Genomic DNA, 21959 nt, shown 5'->3' with positions numbered 1-21959 from the left:
CCTTGGTGAGGTTTTTGTCCATTCTCTTCTCCCACTTGGCTTGGATTTTGCCCCCACAGCTGGTTTAGGCCGGCTCTCAGATTTTCTGAATTCTACCTGAAGCTGCCAGAGACCAAAATAGCCACTGAGTATGTGACCTCTGGTCTGTGCTTGTAAACCAGGGCTCCAGGCCAGTCCAATGAACTCTGCCCTGGGTATTCCGAGGCCAGGGTCAGAGGCAGATGGTTCTTGAGTCATCAGTACTCTAGCTAATCTCAGACCAAGGTTGCTTGGAATGATATGTCAGAGACCCAAGTCCAAGGTCTAGTCCTGTTTTTCTGATGATGTGGTCAGAAACTCAGCTTTATTTTTCTGGCTGTTTTTGGAGAAATTCAACATTAGTGGGTGACCTACTGTATGTCAGGCACATATTGGGTACACAGACACTGCTATAATGGAGACTCATCCTTGTCCTAGAAGTCCTAATCCCTATGTCAGAAGAAATGGGAAACAAACCAGAAAAGCAGTGTCTATAATCAAGTGTGATCACTGCTACACAGAGGATGAAGCAAGGTAAGGAGATGGACCTGCTCAGAGAGTGAGGGCTGGGATGGAGGATCTCAGCCAGGGAGGGTAAGTAGAACCCCTAGAAAGAGGCGACGTTCAGCTGACTCCTGAAGAAAGAGAAGCAGCTGGGTTTGCGGATAAGGAACAGCAAGTGCAAAGGCCCTGGGGTGGGACTCTGCTAAGCTGTTGAAGGGCTGTTGGGGCTAGAAGTGGATTGAGTGTTGCGGAGATGGAGAGAGGGGAGGCCGAGGTCTGTGGAGCCACATCAGCCTCCTTTGCAACCTGAGAGCCTGCAGAGGACCTTGGGCACCACTTTACTGTGCTGCTGGGTTTTCACCTTATCCCGTTCTCCTCTCAACCTCCCGGCCCACATGCACGCCTCTTCTCTGACTCCAGGAGGCTCTAGTCCAGCGGCCTAACCAACCACGTCTCCTCAGGTTCTTCCTCCGCAAAACGGAGTGAATGACGCGGTCTCACAGGGAGGTGGCGGGGGAGGGAGCCAAGAACTCCCAGGAGCGGGCAGCCCGCGGGCGTAAACAACCTGCTCGCCGCAGCGCCTGACTCAGTGAGTTCAGGCGGCCACAGCGTACAGGACGAGCCGGACCCATCTTCCAGGTGGGGAAACTGAGCTTGGCAGAGGCGCGGAACCGGGCGGCCGGACTCAGGGGCGGGGCGGGGCGGGGCGGGGGGCGCGCACGCTGCGTCTCGGGCCCGGGGGCGCGCACGCCGAGCGGCCCTGCTGGGGGCGGGGCCGGGGCGGGGCCTCGCTGACGGGGGCGGGGCCGGGGGCGGGGGCGGGGCGGCGCGGGGCCGGGCGGCGGCGGCTGCGGCCGACTCGCCAGTCGGGCCAGGAGCGCGTCAGAGGCGCAGCCCGATCCCGCCATGGAGCAGCCCAGGAAGGCGGTGGTGGTGACGGGTACGCTGAAGGCAGGCGCGCTGACAGTGGCCGCGGGCAGGGGCGGGTTGGGCGGCTCCAGGGCCCGCGGGGTTAGCAGGGGCGGGTGGTGCGGGAGGGGCAGATGCTAGAAGTCGTCCCAGGTTTGGAAGATGTCATCTCCCGGCTCAGTCCGCGCAACACGTAGGCAGTGCGGAAGGGGGGGCCCTTGTGGTCCTGCTGTCAGGGGCCGCGGCAGGCTGGGGTGTGCGGGTCCGGTCAAGCGCCCCGCGCGGAGCGGGCCCCTCTGGCGTCCGTCCTTCCCGCGGGTGAGCGCAGTGGTCCTCTGGGCACCTGTCTGTTCCGTCTGACCGGCCAGGGACTGGACTGGACTTCTCCTTCCTGCCCCTCCCGAGGTCGGGCCTGTCCCCACCCACTGCCCCAGGGGACAAAGCCGATTTGCGGGCAGGAAGTGCCCCAGTGACAGATGAACCTTCTGCCAGCCACTGCTCCCCAGCCCTGTGCTAATGGGGGGCTGTTCTCCCGAGGCAAGAGCAAGAGGAGGTCGGGGAACCCTGGGTGGCCGGCCGCTCTCCCTGTCGTCCGTCCCCAGGACCGTGTGGGTCAAAGTCGTTTCTCCCGGGGTTGTTTATGGGTGAGCCCGTCCCCACTGTCACCAACTCCCTGAAACTAACTGTTCTTCCTTGAGAAGACTCCGCCTCAGGGCCACGTGGGCGTCAACTTCCGCCCGGCCTCTGGTTGGGGGGTCATTTTGACCCACTGTCTGGACGGGTCAGAGTGGGAGATCCAGCTAAGATTCACACAAGTGTTTTGTGGCCCCGGGAGGGTGAGGCTGATCCAGGAAGATGGAGGAAGGCGCTCACAGGTGTGTGTAACTGGGGGAGGGTTGCTCCCCCCACCTCCACCCCCCTGTATCTGGTATTTGTTCTTCTAGTACTGGACTGTGCAGGCAGCCACTGGACTGGGCATTTTCTTGCATGGATTCATTACCTGTACCATCTCTGTTTTGCAGAGGGGAAACTGAGGCTTACAGAGGTCACCCTGTTTGGAGGTGCCCGAGCTGGGACTCATACTTAGTCTATGCAAGAGAGGAGAGAGGGGGGCAGCCCTGGTGGCGCAGCGGTTTGGTGCCGCCTGCAGCCTGGGGTGTGATCCTGGAGACCCGGGATCAAGTCCCACATCGGGCTCCCTGCATGGAGCCTGCTTCCCCCTCTCCCTGTGTCTCTGCCTCTCTGTGTGTGTGTGTCTATGAATAAATAAATAAAATCTTAAAAAAAAAGAGAGAGAGGAGAGAGGGTGGAGGGGTCCTGCCTCCTCTAAGAGAGTGGGGAGGCTGCTGTTCCAGGACACAGCATCCCTCCCAGAGCCATGACACCATATGGGACCCTCAGTCCAGCTGGAGTGACCCATACTTCCAGGGCAGCCTCTTTTGCCAGATGTTCATTTCTAGGCAGGGTGACAGGGTGTTTAGAATAGAAGAGCTGTGGACTCCCATGGGTCTAGTTTCAAATCCCAGCTCTTCTGGCTACTTGCTATGTGACCCTGGGCAACTGTTTTCACCTGTCTGTGCCCTGAGCGCCACTCTTATAAAAGGGGCCCAGGAAACAGCCTTGCCTGGAAGGGGGTTCAGTGAGGCCAAATGCCACAGTGCATGCGGAACACTTAGCACATCCTCAGGCCACTCTCTTGGTTTGCTAAGTGGAGCCTGGAGTTTGAACAAGTGGGGTGGAGGGTGGCAGGATGGTGTCTGGACAGCCTGGCCTGGGAGACACCCACATGTATCCCATAAGGGCCATTCTTCACTTTGTGGTGATTCACAGGGCACAGAGGCCCTATACCAAGACAGTGATAAAATAATTATAGATGGGGCTCAGGGATAGTGGAGAAAATTGAGAAGGGAAAAGGCCAGCCCTTTCTGGGGCAAAAGCAGGCCACTGGCTCATTGCTGGGCACGAGGGTCAGGTGAAGGTGGAGACAAGAAAGGACAGTTAAGTGATGCCTGGGTGGCCCAGTGGTTGAGCATCTGCCTTTGGCTCAGGTGGGAACCCAGGGTCCTGGGATCGAGTCCTGCATCGGGCTCTCCTCATGGAGCCTGCTTCTCCCTCTGCCTGTGTCTCTGCCTCTCTCTCTCTCTCTCTGTGTGTCTCTCATGATCATGAATACATAAATAAAATCTTTTAAAAAAATCTCAAGAAGTCTCCTTCAGAAACCCCTTCTCCAATATCCTTTTTCATTCAGAATCAGTCTTAAGTGTTCTTTCTTTAAATAGCCAGGCTCCAGGATGCCTGGGTGGCTGAGCATCTGCCTTTGGCTCAGGGCGTGATCCCAGCATCTGGGATCCAGTCCCATGTCAGGCTCCCTATATGGAGCCTGCTTCTCCCTCTGCCTATGTCTCTACCTCCTTTCTCTGTCTCTCTTGAATAAATTTAAAAATCTTTAAAATAATGGAGGGGGGAGAAAGGACAGTTAAAAGCAGTTAAGAGCAGGGCGGTGGGGGGGTGCTCTGAAGGGCCCTGGGTGCACCCCAGAATGCAGGATCAGGCCCCTGACATTGTCCCAGATGGTGGCTCTTCCCAAAGTTCCCTGTTCTGTTCTGCCAGGTAGAGGCAGTGGCCTGATCCTGGGCAGGCTAGAGAAGGTCACTGGGTGGTGATATGCTGCTTTTACTGTTGTTGTTGTTGTTTTTTTTTTTTTTTTTTTCAGGGTTTGGCCCTTTTGGGGAACATACCGTGAACGCCAGCTGGATTGCAGTCCAGGTAACTCAGATCTGAAGGGTAGGAATCAGGCTCAGGGCTGGGGTCCCCCTGGAAATATATGGCACCAAAGAGAGGAAGGAATTTATGAAGAGAACGTCTCCCTTGAAGCTTCCTGCAAAACGTTTAAGTCTGATATACACATTTTTCCAAATGGTAACCACTATAACTTACACTCGTTGGCTTGCTCTGCACCAAGCATTCTGAACTCCCCCCATAACCTTTGTGTGGTTGGGTGTGCTTATTCTTGTGCCCAATTTACTGATTAGGCAACTGAGGCCCAGAGAGGGTTATCTGAGGTCACATAGCCAGGAAACTGGAGTGGCACTGACTTAAAAGTGCCTCAAGCCCCAGCCACGTTTAAGGGTGACTAGGCAGGGATGTTGAGAGGTGTATTAACCTTGTAGAGAGGATATAATGACCTTCACTTTTACTTCCAAGCAGCTGGGGGAGGAGAAGGCTGCGTATTGTGTGTAGGGGGGTGTCTTTTCCACTGTCCTGAGCAGGTTGTCAGCCTGCAGGCCTTCCACTTTCTTTGTCAGATGGGGCATTTGGGAGAGACAGACGGGAACAATGGGGAGAGAGAAAGAGAGAAACGTTTTCTCCTTATATAAATCAGATCTGCAGAGACTGGAGCCAAACTCATGTTAATCCTAGCCCATTAGCTGCTTGATTTAAAGCATCCCCTGCTTTTCACTCCAGAGCCCTGAATTTGGAGAAAAATCCAAGTTGAAACCTCAGTGTGTCAACCCCTAGGTTGGGGCCCCCTCACCTTTTATATCATGCCTAGTATAGACCTCAAAATCTTGGCTACTTCCCTTTAAAAAAATTCACCCCACTTTGTGAGCGGGACAGAAGGACGGGGTCCCCAGGACCCTGCAGATGGGAGCGTGTCCGAGGCTCTGCTCGTTGCACCCGCTCCCTGGAGCCCCAGACAAAAAGGAAACAGCGTGTTTCTGAAGACGTTGTGTGTCTGGCTTTGTGCGAGTTTCAGACAGGAGCCTTCACGGGGCTGAGTGGACACAAAGCCGTGTGTCTGAATTCCTGGGCCCCAGACACTATGATCTGCATCTAAATAGGAGAAAAATCAATTAAACAATCTTTGGAAATCCCTCTGAGCTTTGGGACGTGGATGGTGGAGGATGGCAGCTTTTCATCCTGCTGCCAGAGGGGAAATGCCCCTTATATTTTGGTCGCCCATCTTGCCAGACCTCGCCTCTGGAAGACTTTCAAATTTTCTTCCTCAAGCTTATGAAACAAGAAGAGAGGATTCTCTACCATGCCACCGATAAAAAGACGCCAACCTTCCCAGATGTGACTGTTTCCCTTTAAAACAAAAACAAAAAGCTGGAGTTGCACATACACACTCTGAGTGAGTGCATCAGTGTAGCCCCACAAAAATTTATGCCTGTGCACCTCCATGTCACCTGTGTCTGGATCAAGATCTAGAACACTCCCAGCCCCTTTCTCATCACAGAAGCTCTTTGTGGCCCCTCATAGCTATTTTCCCTCAGGTGTGAATCTCTCTGCTGATCCCCCCCCCCCCCCCGCCCCCTTGGGTGTGGCCTGTTCTAGAACTTGTCGTCAGTGGAGTTACACTTGGGTCTGGTGCCTTCCGGCAGCACAGTGTCTGCGGGATCCACCTGTGGGGTGGCTGGGAGCTGCCCCTGGTATGTTTTAGTTGTCCTGGATAAAACAGATTTGTGCAGGTAAAGGTGTCCCATTGGATGGGTTCATTCTATCCCTCAAGAAAATATGGCTCGGAGTGTTCTTGGTGTGACCCAGACATGAGTTGTGGGTGGCAGTTCATGTTGGTCACTTCAGGCTGAAGATGGGAGTTTTGTAACCCATAGTGGGCCACAGTTAACTTCCTGTCCCCACGGATTTTTCTGAAGCTGTCATCCGTAGAAGGAACTCCTCCTGCCTCAGAGACCAGCTAACTTCTCTTGTCTCACCCCTTCTCTACCTGCCTCTCGAGAGGTCTCTCTCAGCCTGCCTTTGGTCTCTCCCTCTCTCCCCTTATGTCTCCATGTCTTTCTCCATCTGTCACTCTCCCCTTGTGTGTCTCTTTCTCAGTTACATTAGGCCTTTCTGTGGGTCTCTCTCCCATCAGGTCTCCACTTCTTTCTCTGTCTCTGTCACTATCTCTGTCCCTGTTCCCTCTGTCTCTGTTCCCCCCATCTCCTCTGTCCCTCTCTCTCATATGACTACTTCTTCCCACCTTGGATGAACTTGTGCTCTAGTGGAAGAGTGAACCGTTTCCTACCAGCCACACTGGGGAGGTGGGAGTGCTGAGGACAGAGGCATACCCCTCCCTACCCCCAGGTCTGATCATTCCCCAGCATGGTCCTGCCCCTAAGCACCTCCCACAGGCTGCATTTTTGGAGCATCTTGTCTCCCCCAGGTCTAGGGTGGTGGATGTGGGACACTGGCTGCAGGTCTCTCTCTTCCTAGGAGGCTCAAGTGGGTGTCAAGGGCCGGGACCCCCTTGGCTTGGGGCCGTCTGGAGTGTTCTCTGCCCAAGCGCAGCGAGGAGGAGCTGGGTCACAGGTCCTAGTGACATCACGGGACAATTACTGCCACAGTGAGTCTAGACAGACCTGCTAAGGATATTAACCAGGGAACAAAGGGGGTCTTTGTTGAGGGGTCAAGGGAATCGGTCAGATGCGGCCTCTCGGCGGGGTCTTGTCAGGTAGACTGGGGTGTAGACAATGCGCCGTCTGGGGTCTGGGGCGCGTGAGCCCTGTTCTTTTCACGGTGTGTGCTTGGCGGCTGCGGTCGCTGCAGTGTTGGGGGACTTGGGTTTGCTGCCACTCCCCTCCTCCCCTGGGAGAATGGGCCAGCTCTGTTGGAACAGAAAGTGTTCAGAGGCAAGAATTTAGCTAGATGACAAACCACCCACTTCTAATAACTTTGGATGAACCATATAGCTTGCTCCTTCCCCTTCACTGCCTTCTCTAAAATTGGGGAATAATTTACATAAAGTGACACGTACAGATCTTCAGTACCCCTACCACTTCGGGGAACAGTATTTATACCGATGTCACCGATGCTTCAATTAAGATAGTGAACCTTTCCATCAACCTAGAATGTTCCCTCCCATTTGGCTCCCCCTCCCCCAGCATTCCCCACACTGCCCTGGAGGCAGTTGCTGTCCTGGCCTCAGTCATCTTACATGACTTTTGGCTGGTCTCAAGTTGCAAATGAACAGGGTGGCACAGCCTCTGTGTCCCCTGTGTGCCAGCTGCTTTTGCTTGGCCTGAGTTGGTGGTGGGAGTGGCACTTGGCTCTCTTCCCTACTCACCCCCTCCTCCCACTGACATTGGCATTAGGGGGCTTTGGAGTTTGCTCCTTAATAATGAAACAACAGGGATGCTCCTCTCAAGGTCTTTGGCACTCATGTGGATGCCTCACTGTGGGGATGCTGTGGGCCAGGGGTGAGGGGGTAGGGTAGGTTGGGGGTGGTGGTGGTGGTATATTTTCGGTGACAGTTTTCTTATTTTAGATTTTCTTCCCACAGGTGGTGGGGGCAGGGTAGGTGAGGACCCAGAGGATATGAGGAACAAAGGTTAGAACAAGAAGGTGACTCACAGGGCACCTGGCTGGCCTAGTCAATAGGGCTTGCAACTCTTAATCTCAGAGTTGTGAGTTTGAGCCCTGCATTAGATGTGGAGCTTACTTAAAAAAAAAAAAAAAAAAGTTGAAAAAAGAAAGTGACTCACTCTGTGGCTTTCTAGTGATGTCAGCTCATTTCCTACTACTGAGAACCACTGTGGGCGTGTGGCCATCCCAGTAATGCTCAAGAAACATCACCCAGTGGAGATAACCCTTGAGTTGCTCTAGGCGAGTGAGGCTGCTCAGCACGTAGTGACCATTCTGCCGGGCAGAGAGGATCCATGGGAGAGTTTGTGGTCTCAAGCCAGGCATCCAGCCTTGGCACATCCCATGTCATAGTGACCACCAGGGGGATTATGGGGGGGGGGGGTTACTGTGCCCAGAGAAGGTTTCTTGGGTTGGTCACTAATCAAGTTAGCATACTTTTTCCCCCTGCCCATGGAGGTAGTTCACCAAGTACACATGCCCCGTGGACAACAGGCTCAACTGGAGGACAACTCCCCAGCTGGAACCAAACAAGTAAAGATGATCCTTTTAGTCCCCAGTTTAAGCCTGGGAGATGGATTCTTTTAATTCCTGGCCTTTCAACATATTTTCTCTTGTCAGAAAGGACTGCCAGGGCCACAGGAAAATAAAAGTGGGGAATTCAAGGAGTGAGGGAGGAGGGTAAGAAAGAGGGGGGTCCTGGTGAGAGGATATAAAGATAGACAAGATTATTTTCCTCCTGCTGAGGTAAAGCTTTGGCTGGAGACATCTCCCAGCCCTGGGGGAAGAAGAAGCAACTGTCTTTATTCTCATTGCAATTAAATAAAAATTTTGACATGTTATAAGCATAGGGCAGAGACATCCTTTCCTACCTAGATTTCCCCAGATTTTTTAAGACTTTATTTATTCATGAGAGACAGAGAGAGAGAGAGAGGCCGCCCTAAACCACTGAGCCACCCAGGGAGCCTCTCCCAGATGTTAACCTTGTATTACATTTGCTCTTTCTCTAAGGATAAATTAGGTAGCTAAGATAAATAAGTAATAAATAAATAAATAAATAAATAAATAAATAAATAAGGTAGCTAGATACGTATTATGCAAAAAAATGACTTGTAAATAATTTTATTTTATTGTGGTAAAATGTACATATAACATAAAATTTGCCATCTTAATCGTTTTCAAGTGTACAGTTCGGCAGCATTTTGTACATTCACATTATCATGTGACCATCACCACCATCCCTCTCCAGAACTTTTCCATCTTCCCCAACTGAAACTAGGTCCCCATTATTTTTTTTTTAAGATTTTATTTATTTATTCATGAGAATACACAGAGAGGAGAGAGAGAGAGAGAGAGAGGTAGAGATACAGGCAGAGGGAGAAACAGGCTCCATGCAGGGAGCCCAACGTGGGAATCAATCCTGGGTCTCCAGGATCACGCCCCGGGCTGAAGGCAGCGCTAAGTCGCTGAGCCACCCGGGCTGCCCTAGGTCCCCATTAAACACTAACTCCCTATCACCCTCCCTCAGCTCTAGCCCCTCCATTCTGTTTTCTGTCTGTATTGAGTTTGCCAACTCGATGGGCCTCATAGAAGTGGAACTCTATGGTATTTGTCCTATTGTGACTGCTGATTTCATTTTTAAAAAAACATTTATTTCTTCATGAGAGACACACAGAGAGAGGCAGAGACACAGGCAGAGGGAGAAGCAGGCTCCCTGAGGGAATCCTGATGCAAAACTCGATCCCAGGACCCTGGGATCATGCCCTGAGCCAAAGGCAGATGCTCAACCACTGAGCTACCCAGGTACCCCATGACTGGCTGATTTCACTCAGCATAGTGTCCTCATAGTTCATATATGTTGTAGCCTGGGATAGAATTTCTTTCCTTTTTAAGACTGAATAATATTCCATATTATGGATACACCACATTTTCCTCATCCATTTGTCCACTGATAGACACCTGAGTGACTTCTGTACATTTGCTATAGTGTCTAACACTGCTGCAAACACTAGTGTACAAATATTTCTTTAAGAGCCTGCTTTTTTTATTTTTTTATTTTTTTATTTTTTATGATAGTCACAGAGAGAGAGAGAGAGAGGCAGAGACACAGACAGAGGGAGAAGCAGGCTCCATGCACCGGGAGCCTGACGTGGGATTCGATCCCGGGTCTCCAGGATCGCGCCCTGGGCCAAAGGCAGGCGCCAAACCGCTGCGCCACCCAGGGATCCCAAGAGCCTGCTTTAAATTCTTGTGAATATACATGCAGAAATGGAATTGCTGGATCATATTATAATTCCATTGTTCAGTTTTTTTTTGAGGAATTTCCCTGTTCTGAGTCATTTATTTATTTATTAACATGTATTTATTTAAGCAATCTCTACACCCAACGTGGGGTTCGAACTCACCACCCTGAGATCAAGGGCCACATGCTCCACCCACTGAGCCAGCCAGGCACCCCTGTTCTGGGTCACTTAAAAGTCGATTGCAGACATGATACCCCTTTTGGTCCCTAAATAATTCATTGTGTATTTCCTAAAACACAGCCTCAGCACAATGATTAAAATCAGACTTCATTTAAAAAAAAAAAAATCAGACTCATTTAACATAGATACAATTCTAAAATCTACAGCCCTTATTCAGATTTTGCCAATCACCTTATTAATGTCCTTTCTAGCAAAAGAAAATTCTAGCATATGTTGTGTTCAGTTGTTTCATGTCTTTAATCCCCTGTCATCTGGAAAGTTCCTCAGTCTTTCTTTGTGTCAAACATCATGACCTTTGCTGGGGTTCACTCACTTCCTTGTAGAGTGTCCTTCAGGGTGGTTGGTTTGATGTTTCCTCATGATTGCAGTGAGGGTGTTGGTTTTGGCAGGAATCCCATAGAAGTGATGTTGTGTCCTTCTTGGTGCGTTGTATCAGGAGGCACAAGATTTTGATTGACCTTGGTGACTTGCTAAAGATGAGATCTAGTGGGCTTCTCTCCTACATTACTCTCTTACCCTTTGTAATTAAAAAGTATCCTATAGGCCATACTTTGTATCAGATAAATACTTCTTTAGACTTCCACCCCCTTCTTTTAGCATCCCCTGGTGAGTCTTGCCTGAATCAGTTACATTTTAGTTGATGGTTACCAAATGGTGGGTTTCTAATTTCATCTTTCCTTTGACACTTTTTATGGCCTTCTACTTTTAGGAGTCTATTTGTATCCGTGTGGACTCATGGATACTTACTGTCCTCAATATATGACAGTTGCTTACTCTCTCTGTTTTGATGTTCAAATTATCCCAGACTTGGCTTATGGCAGCCCCTTCAGGCTGGCTCCTGTGTCCCTTTTCCATGTCCCCATCGTCCTCTGAGCACATCTTTCTTTTTTGGTTCCAGGCTCACTGTTTGTAAATAAATGCTATTTCAGAATCATTTTAGAAATTAATTTATGAATTTAGAAAGCTTACAAAGAGAATATGGAGATTTTATGTATGCCTCACTGGATTTCCCCTAGTGTTAACATCTTAAGTAACTACTACATCTCTCAAAATGAAGAACCAGACACTGAGCTGTTACTATAACTAAACTCGAGGCTTTATTCAGGTTTCATGGATTATCTCACTAATGTCCTTTTTCTGTTCCACGATCCCATCCAGGGCCTTTCACTGCATTTATTGGGGCACCCCTTTCTTTTTTCTTTTCTGATTTCTACTTGAGTGTTGGATGTCAGGTGCTTCATGTCCTTAAGAAAAAAAAAAGAAAACAAAAACAAAAGCCCAAGATATAACTCTATTGAAATAATTATGTACCATAAAATCCACCTTTAAAAAAAGATTTTAATTTATTTATTCATGAGAGACACAGAGAGGCAGAGACACAGGCAGAGGGAGAAGCAGGCTCCATGCAGAGAGCCTGATGCAGAACTCGATCCTGGGACTCCAGGATCACACCCTGAGTTGAAGGCAGGCGCTAAACCATTGAGCCACCCAGGGATCCCCAAATCCACCCTTTTGAAATATATAATTTTGTGGGATTTTTTTTTTTTAGTATAATCACAGAATTGTACAACCATCCCCACTAATCTAATTCCAGAACATTCTCATCACTCCAGATAGAAACCCCATGTCATTCATTAACTGTCACTCCCCATTCCTCCTTTTCCCCAGTGCCTGATAACGACTAGTTTAGTCTCTGTCTCTATGGATTTGTCAGTTCTGGACATTTTATATGGAATTATACAACATATGGCCTTTTATGTCTGGCTTCTTTCATTCAGAATCATGTTTTCAAGCTTCATCCAAGATGTAGTGTATGTGTCAGGGCTTCCTTCCTTTTCATGGTTGAGTAACATTCCACTGTATGGACATACCACATTTTGGCCAGCCATTCATTTATTGATGGATATTGGGGTTATTTCCACCTTCTAGTTGTCATGAATAATGCTGCTATGGGCATTTATGTAAAATTTTTTGTGTCAGTGTAGATTTTCATTTCTCTTAGGTATACATGCACCTTGGAGGGGAACTGATGATCATATGGGGACTCCACGTATTTTCACCCATGTATTTTCCCTGCTCCAGTCTTGAACTCAGCAATTTTGACAAAAAGACTTCATTCTTGTCTTCAATAATAACATTTAAAAACCAGGAGCTGGGAGCTGGGTGACACCACTGCTCCTGGTGTTGTCTTTACTTCTGAGCTCTGTCAGCGGGTAGAGGTGGAAACATCCACTCACGCACACACACATACACACCCTTACCTGTACGCATTCCTGTGTCAGAACCCAGGAGTTTACACAGATATCTTCAATTCTAATCCAGCAAGACCTGGTTTACTTTGATGTTTTTTTATTTCCAGCCTCAGGGCTTCCTCCTTTGACAGCAGGGGAGGTGGGGGGGGGGGGGGCCGGTGAGAACTCTGCTCCCATGATCCTCTGCTCCCTCACTTGGTTCAATTCAAGAACAAAGAGAAAAGAATTCAGAATTGCTTCTCCAAAAAGAAAGCTTTTGCATTTAAATTAAGCATTTTCTTATGGTTCCTTTTGACTTTAGCCTGAGGGCAAAAAAGTCCAAACACCGTGTACAAAAGAATTACTTGAGTTAGTTTTATTTTTTAAAAGATTTTATTTATTTGAGAGAGAGAGTGAGTGAGAGAGAGAGAGAGAGAGAGATCATGAGCAGGGGGGAAGGGCAGAGGGAGAAGCAGACTCCCTGCTGAGCAGGGAGCCTGATGTGGGACTCGATTCCAGGACCCTGGGATCATGACCTGAGCCAAAATCTACTGTCTTAACCATGTCTAAGTGTCCAGTTCAGTGGCATCAAGCACGTCCACATTGTTGTGAAACCATCACCACAGTCCCTCTCCAGAACTTTTTCATCTTCTCCGACTGAAACTCTTGTCACTCTGTCCCCATTAAACACTAACTCCCTGCTCTCTTCCCCCAGCCCCTGGCACCCACCGTTCTACTTTCTGCCTCAATGATTGAGACTCCCCTAGGGACCTCATATAAGTGAAATCACATAGTAGCTGGCTTCTTTCACTCAATATAATGTCCTTAAGTTTCATCCATGTTGTAGCCTAGATCAGAATTTCCTTCCTTTTTTTTTTTTTTTTTGAGATTTTTATTTATTCATGAGAGACACAGAGAGAGAGAGAGAGAATCAGAGACACAGGCAGAGGGAGAAGCAGGCTCCATGCAGGGACCCCAGGATCATGCCATGGGCTGAAGGCAGGTGCCAAATTGCTGAGCCACCCAGGGATCCCAATTTCCCTTCCTTTTTAAGGCTGAAATTATTCTATTGTATGGAGAGACCAAATTTTGTGAATCCATTCATTAGTTCATGGACATATGGATTGTTTCCACCCTTGGCTATGGTGACTAATGCAGCTATGAACAAGGGTGTGCAAATGTGTGTTCAAGACCCTGTTTTCAATTATTTTGTATTTACTGGATCATATGGTAATTCTATGTTTAACTGGTTGAGGAACAACAATTATTTCCCACAGCAGCCACACCATTTTGCTTTCCTACCAGCAGTGCTCAAGAGCTCCAACTTCTCCACATCCTCACCAAAAATTGTAACTTCTTGTCTTTTTGATACTAGCCATTCTGACAGGTGTGGGACGATACCTTGTTGGAGTTCTGATTTGCATTTCCTTGATGACTAGTAACATTGAGCATCCTTTTATATACTTACTTGGCAATTTGTGTATCTTTGGAGAAATGTCAATTCATTTCCTTTGCCTGTTTTAAATCTGGGTGTTTTTTTCTTTTTTTCAATTGAGTGGTAAGCATTCTTTATATGTTCAAGATATTGATCCCTTGCCAAATATGTGATTTGCAAATATTTTCCCTAATTCACGGGCTGTCTTTTCACTCTGTTAATGGTGTTCTTTGATGCAAAACAGGTTTTCATTTTTATCAAATCCAATTTCTCCTATTGTCTCTGTTTTTGGTGTGTGTGTGTGTGTGTGTGTGTGTGTGTGTGTTTTAAGATTTATTTATATAGGGATCCCTGGGTGGCGCAGCGGTTTAGCGCCTGCCTTTGGCCCAGGGCGTGATCCTGGAGATCCAGGATCGAATCCCACGTCAGGCTCCCGGTACATGAAGCCTGCTTCTCCCTCTCCCTCTCCCTCTGCCTATGTCTCTGACACTCTCTCTCTCTCTCTCTCTCATAAATTAAAAAAAAAAATAAAAAAAGATTTATTTATATATTTTATTTTTTAAATTTTTATTTATTTATGATAGTCACACAGAGAGAAAAAGAGAGAGAGGCAGAGACATAGGCAGAGGGAGAGGGAGAAGCAGGCTCCATGCACTGGGAGCCTGACGTGGGATTCGATCCCGGGTCTCCAGGATCGTGCCCTGGGCCAAAGGCAGGCGCTAAACCGCTGCGCCACCCAGGGATCCCTATTTATATATTTTAGAGAGAGAGTGTGCATGTGCAAGCATGGGGAGGGGCAGAGGGAGAGGGAGAGAGAATCCTCAAGCAAACTCCCTGCTGAGCTTAGAGCCTGATGCAGAGCTTGATCCCAGGACCCTGAGATCATGACCTGAGCCAAAATCAAGAGTCAGCTGCTTAACCAGCTCAGCCACCCAGGCCTCCCTGGATTTGTTTTTAAGAGGAAAAAGAGCTCAGTGGGTCTCTTCTTAGGCATTAGGGGAAGATTAATTGATAAATTCTAAAGTTTTTCCCTGCCTCTAGGAGGTACTGAGTCAGAGATTAAAAAAGCAGGTTTTGGGGCAGTCTGGGTGGCCCAGCGGTTTAGCGCTGCCTTCAGCCCAGGGCCTGATCCTGGAGACCCAGGATTGAGTCCCATGTCGGGCTACCTGTGTGGAGCCTGCTTCTCCCTCTGCCTGTGTCTCTGCCTCTTCTCTCTCTGTGTATGTCTCTCACGAGTAAACAAATAAAATCTTAAAAAAAAAAAAAAAAGTGAAGATGTTCTTGACTTACAACACAGTAAGGTCACTTATAAGCATTTATGCCTCACACATTGGTGCAAGAAATGTACTTGGACGTTTCTCAAACCCAAAGGACGTTTGAGGTGACATGGCTTGTATTTGAGGAAACTTGGAAGCCACTTAAATATTTCCAGTGTAGCAAAATCTTTAAATCCCTGGCAGCTAGTGTCTGAAATGGAGTATTGTGTCATGGGGAAAAGGGAAGGAATAAGATCTTCATGTAACAATGAAGCTAAAACTCTGAAACTGGCCTCTGAGTGGAGAAAACAGTAACTGCTCAAGGATACCCTTGATGTAAAAGTGAATACTATGTGTTTTCTCAGGTAGGTTTATATAATCAATGGGGATAGGTCTGCATGGGTGTGTGTGCTGTTAATAGTACTTACCTCTGAAGTCTGGGGATGAGACCTGGGCTTGGTGGAGAGGTGGCTTCAGACTTGATCTGTATGGATTTTTAAAATATGCTCTTTTAATGTCTTTATCTACTAATTAATTATCTGTTGTTTAGTGGCTTTTTTTTTTTTTAAGATTTTATTTATTCATGAGAGACACGCAGAGAGAGAGGCAGAGACACAGGCAGAGGGAGAGGCAGGCTCTATGCAGGGAGCCCGATGTGGGACTTGAGCCGGGGACTCCAGAATCACGCCCTGGGCTGAAGGCAGATGCTCAACCGCTGAGCCACCCAGGCGTCCCTAGTGGCCTGTTTCTAGCGATTGATTTTTCTCCTCATTATGGCTTACAATTTTCTGCTTCTTTGCTTGTTTGGGGAGTTTCAGTTTAATGCGAGGCCTTGTGAATTTGACTTTGTGGGACACTGAATACTTTTTCCTTTCCTCTGCATGTTCTTGAGTTTTTGTTCTGGGAGACAATTAAGTTGCTAGAAATAGTTTGATCCTTTCCAGCCTTGCTGTTAAGTTTTCTGAGGCAGGCCCAGAATAGTCTTTATTCTGGGGCTAATTTTTTCTCCACTTCCTTATAAAGTTTTTCCACTCTGGCTGGTAAGAACACCAAGTGTTTACACCCTCTGTGAACTCTGAGGGTTGTTCCCTTTGCTCCTTTCAAGTGGTTCTGTCCCTGGTCTTGGCACAAATATATGCCCATTAGTTCTCAGACCCTCTCTGCATTGATCGAGCTCTCTGCTTCACCTCCCCCCTGCTATCTTCTTTCCAGGACTCTGCTCTGCAAACTGTAGCCTTCTTGTCCTTTCTAGAACTCTAGCTTTGACTCCTCAATGTCTGAACAGTGTTATTTTTTAAAAGATTTTATTTATTTATTCATGAGACACACACACACAGAGAGAGAGAGAGAGAGGCAGAGACACAGGCAGAGGGAGAAGCAGGCTCCATGCAGGGAGCCTGACATGGGACTCGACCCCGGGTCTCCAGGATCAGGTCCTGGACTGAAGGCGGCGTTAAACCGCTGAGCCACCTGGGCTGCCCCTAAATTAACATCTTTTGATCCATTATTAGACACTATGCCTTTTGTGTATATTGTTTTATTTTTCCTACCTATGACATGGGTACTACTGTTAATCTCATTTACAGATGAGAAAGCTGAGACACAGAGAGGGTGAATGACTTTCCCAAGGTCACAAATCAGTGAGTTGTAGGAAGAAGGGACAAACATAGTCCCCCGGCTCTGGAGGCTATGTCCCTGACTCCTACCCTCCACCATCCATGTGGTTAAGAGCTACTTTTTTCTCCCTTTCCTTTGTTTACTGAGATGAAATTTACATAACATAAAATTATCTCTTTTAAAATGAACAATTCAATTGCATTTAGTACGTTCACAGTGTTGTGCAACCACCACCCTATCTAGTTCCAGAACATTTCTATCACCCCAAAGGGAATTCCATCCCCATTAGCAGCCACTCCCTATCCCTTCCTTCTCCAGCTCTTGGTAAAACCACTAATTTACTTTCTGTGTCTATGGATTTGGCTGTTTTGGACATTTCATATACATGAAGTCAATATGCTCTGTGGCCTTTGTATCTGGCTTCTTTCCCTCAGCATGCTGTTTTTGTTTTTATTATTTTGTTTTTTGTTTAAAGATTTTATTCATTTATTCATGAGGGACACAGAGACAGTGGCAGAGACATAGGCAGAGGGAGAAGCAGGCTCCCTGTAGGAAGTCTGATGTGGGACTCGATCCCGGGACTCCAGGGTCAAGCCACTGAGCCACCCAGACATCCCATCAGCATGCTGTTTTGATGGTTCATCTACATGGTAACGTGAATCAGGGCTTCATTCCTTTTTGTGGTTGAACAATAATATTCCATTGTGTAGCTAGACTGCATTTTGTTTATTTATCCTTTTATCCACTGATGGATGCTTGGGCTATCTCTATCTCTTCACTCTTGTGAATAGTGAAAAGTTACTTTTATTTATTTATTTGTTTATTTATTTGTTTATTTATTTATTTTTTAAATATTTTATTTATTTATGATAGACAGAGAGAGAGAGAGAGAGAGAGAGAGAGAGAGAGGCAGAGACACAGGCAGAGGGAGAAGTAGGCTCCATGCTGGGAGCCTGACGTGGGACTCGATCCCGGGGCTCCAGGATCACGCCCTGGGCCAAAGGCAGGTGCTAAACCACTGAGCCACCCAGGGATCCCCTATTTATTTATTTTTAAAGTTTTGTTTATTTAAGTAATCTCTTATTATTTGGAGGAACTATATTTTTGTTTAAGATTTTGTATTTATTCATTTGAAAGAGAGCACAAGCAAGAGAGAGGGTCAGAGGGAGAAGCAGAACTCCCTGCTGAGCAGAGAGCCCATGTGGGGTTCAATCTCAGGACCCCAGGATCATGACCTGAGGTGAGGGCAGATGCTTAACCAACTAAGCCCCCAAAGGGCTCCCAGGAGCTACTTTTAAATGTAGGAAAGGATGAAAAGGAAAGAGAGGATCCCAGCTAGCAGCTAGTCCAAACCTACATTTATAGTTGAAGAAAATGGGCACTTAGGTCTATATTTGTTCTTGGTCCCTGCTTGAGCTGCTCAGTTGTTCAGTCAGTATTCATAAGCACCTACTGTGTGCATGTCCTGTGCTGTGGCAAGGACCCCTCAGGAGGCTGAGGTATGAAAGCTAAGGAGAGAGTCCACTGACAGGAAAGTAAGGATAAAAGTGTTCTGTGCAGTGAGAACAGTCAGTGCAAAGACCCTGCGGCAGGAATGAGTGTGGTGTGTGGGAAGCCATGTGAGAAGGCTGGAGGAAAGTGAGTAAAGTCAGGGAGGGGGCAGGGAAGGGAGAGGAGGGCAAGAAAGTTGGCAGCATCTGGCTCCCACAGGGCCTCATGGACCATGGTGGGGAGTTAGGATTTTTATTCTGAGTGTGGCAGGAGGCACCACAGAGTGGGAACAGGGGAAGGGTGTGACGTGACTTTAGATTTGGCCTAGGGAGGCGGGAGGTTGGGGCAGTGTGGGGTGCCAAAATCAATTTGCTGAGCAAAATTGGGGTATCCCATAAATCCCATGGAACTCTCTAGTATCCACCAGGGTCACATTTTCAAACCACTGAGTGAGACCTGGGAAAACTATGGGACAGCCCTACTGGTAATTATTATTTGGAGTATTCACTTTACTATGACGAATTCTCAAGCAGAAGATGGTTTGTCCGTGCATGTGTGTGGCCTTGAGAAACAATCACTGGCTGCGTGGCAGGCTGCAAGTGGTGAGTGTTGATGAACTAGTGGGAATGGAAACAGGAATCACAGATGTGAAGCCTTCCCAGGCTTTCACCAGTGAGCCGCATGCCTGCTTTGTCTCCAAATCCCCACACCATTTATTTATTTATTTATTTTTTCCCCCACACCATTTAAAGCATGTTCTCCTCAATCCCATTGCACCATCCGGGGAGTTAAGGCTTAGGTGAAAAGGGAACATGAAGAGTAAAAATACTAATGACTGAAATAATTGTAAGAGAAACTAAATCGTTGACAAAGTTTGTCTTAAGTATGTTTTCAATGTTTTGAAATTGCTTTCACAGAAAGGGTCACCCCCTTGCCTCCCAGGGTGCCTGCCCCAGCACTGGTCTGCAGCCCACATGTGCACCAGTGTTTGGGGGGGGCAGTTCTGCCCTCCGCCCTCATCTGTCTGGCCATGGGATTTCTTGAGGGGGGATCCTTCTGATCCCGCACATCACTGGGCTTGGTGACAGGGATGGGTCCCAGTTCTCTATTGGTGTTTGAGAGTCCCCAAACACACACACCATGTCCCACCTACCCTCCAGGTGTCCTTGTCTCCAGGTGACCGTGACGCACCGTCTTTGGGGAGCGATTTGGAATTATCTGTCTGTAAGGAGAGACCTGCCTTTCCAGGTGTTGGATACTCTCCAGCAACTGTGGTCAAATAGCATGGAGGGGCACCTGGGTGGCTTAGTTGGTTGAATGTCTGCCTTTAGCTCAGGTCATGATCTCAGGGTCCTGGGATCGAGTCCCGCATCGGGCTCCCTGCTCAGCTCAGACCCTGCTTCTCCCTCTCTCTCTGTTCCTCCCCCATCTTGTGCGCTCTCTCTCTCAAATAAATAAAATCTTAAAACAACAACAACAACAACAAAAAAGACCATGGAGTCAGGACAGCATGGATAGCAAGGTCAAGGCAACCAGTTAAAGAAATCCTGAAGCTACCTCAGGAGATGCAAGAACTCACCTGCAGTGAATTAATTCAGTGAGGCCACATGCATGCCTGGGACCCATCCATAGAACCCCAGGACATCCACCCGTGGTAGCCTTTTCAAACCAGTGCATGAGATTGGAGAATGATAAGAGACCATCCTGCCAATAATCATTTTTCAGAGTATTAATTTTACTATGAAAAAACTCAGTATTTTATATTAAGCCAATACCTTCATCCCCAAACATCTCTCCCTGCCCCTGGGTGCCAGGGCTGGCAGGATCACTGTTCCTCCAGCAAATTTGGCCCTGAGTCTACTGTGCATTGTGCCTTGGGCCATCTGGGGAAGGGAGCCTGGTCTGGGACTCTACCTCCATGGAGTTAACAGGTGGACACTTGATAGACCACACTGAGAATCCAAGGCGGACACCTGAATGGGTCAGCGGTTGAGCATCTGCCTTTGGCTCAGGTCGTGATCCTGGGGTCCTGGGATTGAGTCCCACATCCAGCTCCCCACAGGGAGCCTGCTTCTCCCTTTACCTATGTCTCTTCCTCTCTGTGTCTCTCATGAATGAATAAATAAAATCTCATGAATGAATAAATAAAAAAAATAAGATTTTATTCATTTATTCATGAGAGACATAGAGAAAGAGAGAAGCAGAGACATAGGCAGAGGGAGAAGCAGGCTCCATACTGGGAGCCTGATGTGGGCCTTGATCCTGAGACTCCAGGATCATACCCTGGGCCGAAGGCAGGCTCTAAACCCCTGAGCCACCCAGGGATCCCCTAAATAAAATCTTATAAATCAACCAATCAATCAATCTTAATAGGTGTAATGAAGGGGAAAGTATAATAACAACAGCAAAAACAGTAGTTGTAATGGTAGCCAACATTATTTGAGCATTTGTTAGTGCCAAGCATAGCTTGGACTCTTTGTGTGAATTTGTTCCTTTAATCCTTATAACTACCTTATGAATTAAGTACTTTTTTATCCCAATTTTATGGATGAGGAAGTTGAGGCTCTGAGAGGTTAAGTAACTTACCCAAGGTCACACAGGGTTCAAACTGGGCTGCCTAGCTCCAAAGGCCGTGGCATTATACTGATGCCCCTAGAGATGCAGAAAGAGTTTGAGATGGGTGGGTGGGAAGGGGGAGGAGGGAGGAGCTTTGGGGTAGAACAGCACATGAACCTGACCTTCCACTCTGCACACTGAGTCAGGAGCTCCACCTGTTTTCTGAGGATGGGTCAGCTTATCCCCTGGGAACGCATTAACCCTGCAGCCCTCACCTGATGCCACAACACTCCCTCTCCCCTCCTTTCCAGGAGCTAGAGAAGCTCGGGCTTGGTGACAGCGTGGACCTGCACGTGTATGAGATTCCAGTTGAGTACAAGACGGTCCAGAGGCTCATCCCTGCCCTGTGGGAGAAGCACAGCCCACAGGTGAGTGGGGCGAAGGCAGGTGCTTCCTCATCAGGACCTGCAGGTGGGCACCCCACACATGGATGATTTGTGTGGCTTTGTTCCTGCTTCCATTACATAGCCGATGCCATGGCCTTGTCCCCCAAAGAGCCAGTTTCCTGGGTTACCCGTGGATTTGAGGGAGGAGAGCAAACATCTGGAACCTCACAGAGACTGGCTCTGTCGCACTGGAGTTCTGTATCAGTCATGACCTGTTTAGTTATATGTGACAGAACACACCTTAACTCAGCTTAAGCACAAACATCAGTATGCTTCAGGTATAGCTTGATCCAGGCACTCACCCAGTGTTATCAGCATTCTCACTTGGCCATTCAGCTTTGCTTTGCACTTCACTTTTGCTTTGTCAAAGACAGATGGCTGCTGATTTATACCTTCCCATCCCAGCCCCTCTGCAGAAAGAAAACCACTCTCCTTTTGATAATTTCCCAGGGTCTGTGGCTGATTTTCATTGGCCCACTTGGGTCCCATGCTAGTCCTTGAACCAAGCACTATGGCTGGGGGTTGGAGGAAGGAAGGAAAGCTCTGATTTGTGAGGCCTGGGTCACATGCCAACTCTGGAGGCCAGGGGTGGCATCACCTCTCTCAAACCTAAAAGAAGATGGGGGCTCTTGGGGCTCCACAAAGGGAAA

The 21959-nt window shown here is 48.0% G+C and overlaps 1 protein-coding gene across 16 annotated transcripts in view; it reads left to right on the top strand.

The window, feature by feature from the left end:
* Positions 1-207: 207 nt before the first annotated feature.
* The window catches only part of PGPEP1 (pyroglutamyl-peptidase I), a 34004-nt gene continuing 12252 nt past the window's right edge, over positions 208-21959 (top strand). Inside the window, exons 1-5 of one of the 16 annotated variants that reach the window (XM_072721202.1) lie at positions 374-552; positions 984-1161; positions 4145-4197; positions 6649-6778; positions 21175-21291. Coding sequence is in view for 5 of the 16 variants with exons in the window: in XM_072721196.1 (XP_072577297.1) it covers positions 1429-1462; positions 4145-4197; positions 21175-21334 (247 nt within the window). In the remaining 11 variants the exon portion in view is untranslated. Of the gene's footprint in view, positions 553-983; positions 1162-1332; positions 1463-3962; positions 4198-6646; positions 6779-21174; positions 21335-21959 lie in introns of those variants that run through there. The other 15 variants (XM_072721200.1, XM_072721205.1, XM_072721208.1 and 12 more) reach the window with 15 other exon arrangements.

The sequence above is a fragment of the Vulpes vulpes genome, chromosome 9, assembly GCF_048418805.1.
Source record: "Vulpes vulpes isolate BD-2025 chromosome 9, VulVul3, whole genome shotgun sequence".
Taxonomy (NCBI): Eukaryota; Metazoa; Chordata; class Mammalia; order Carnivora; family Canidae; genus Vulpes; species Vulpes vulpes.
This window is presented reverse-complemented; position numbering and strand designations above follow the sequence as displayed.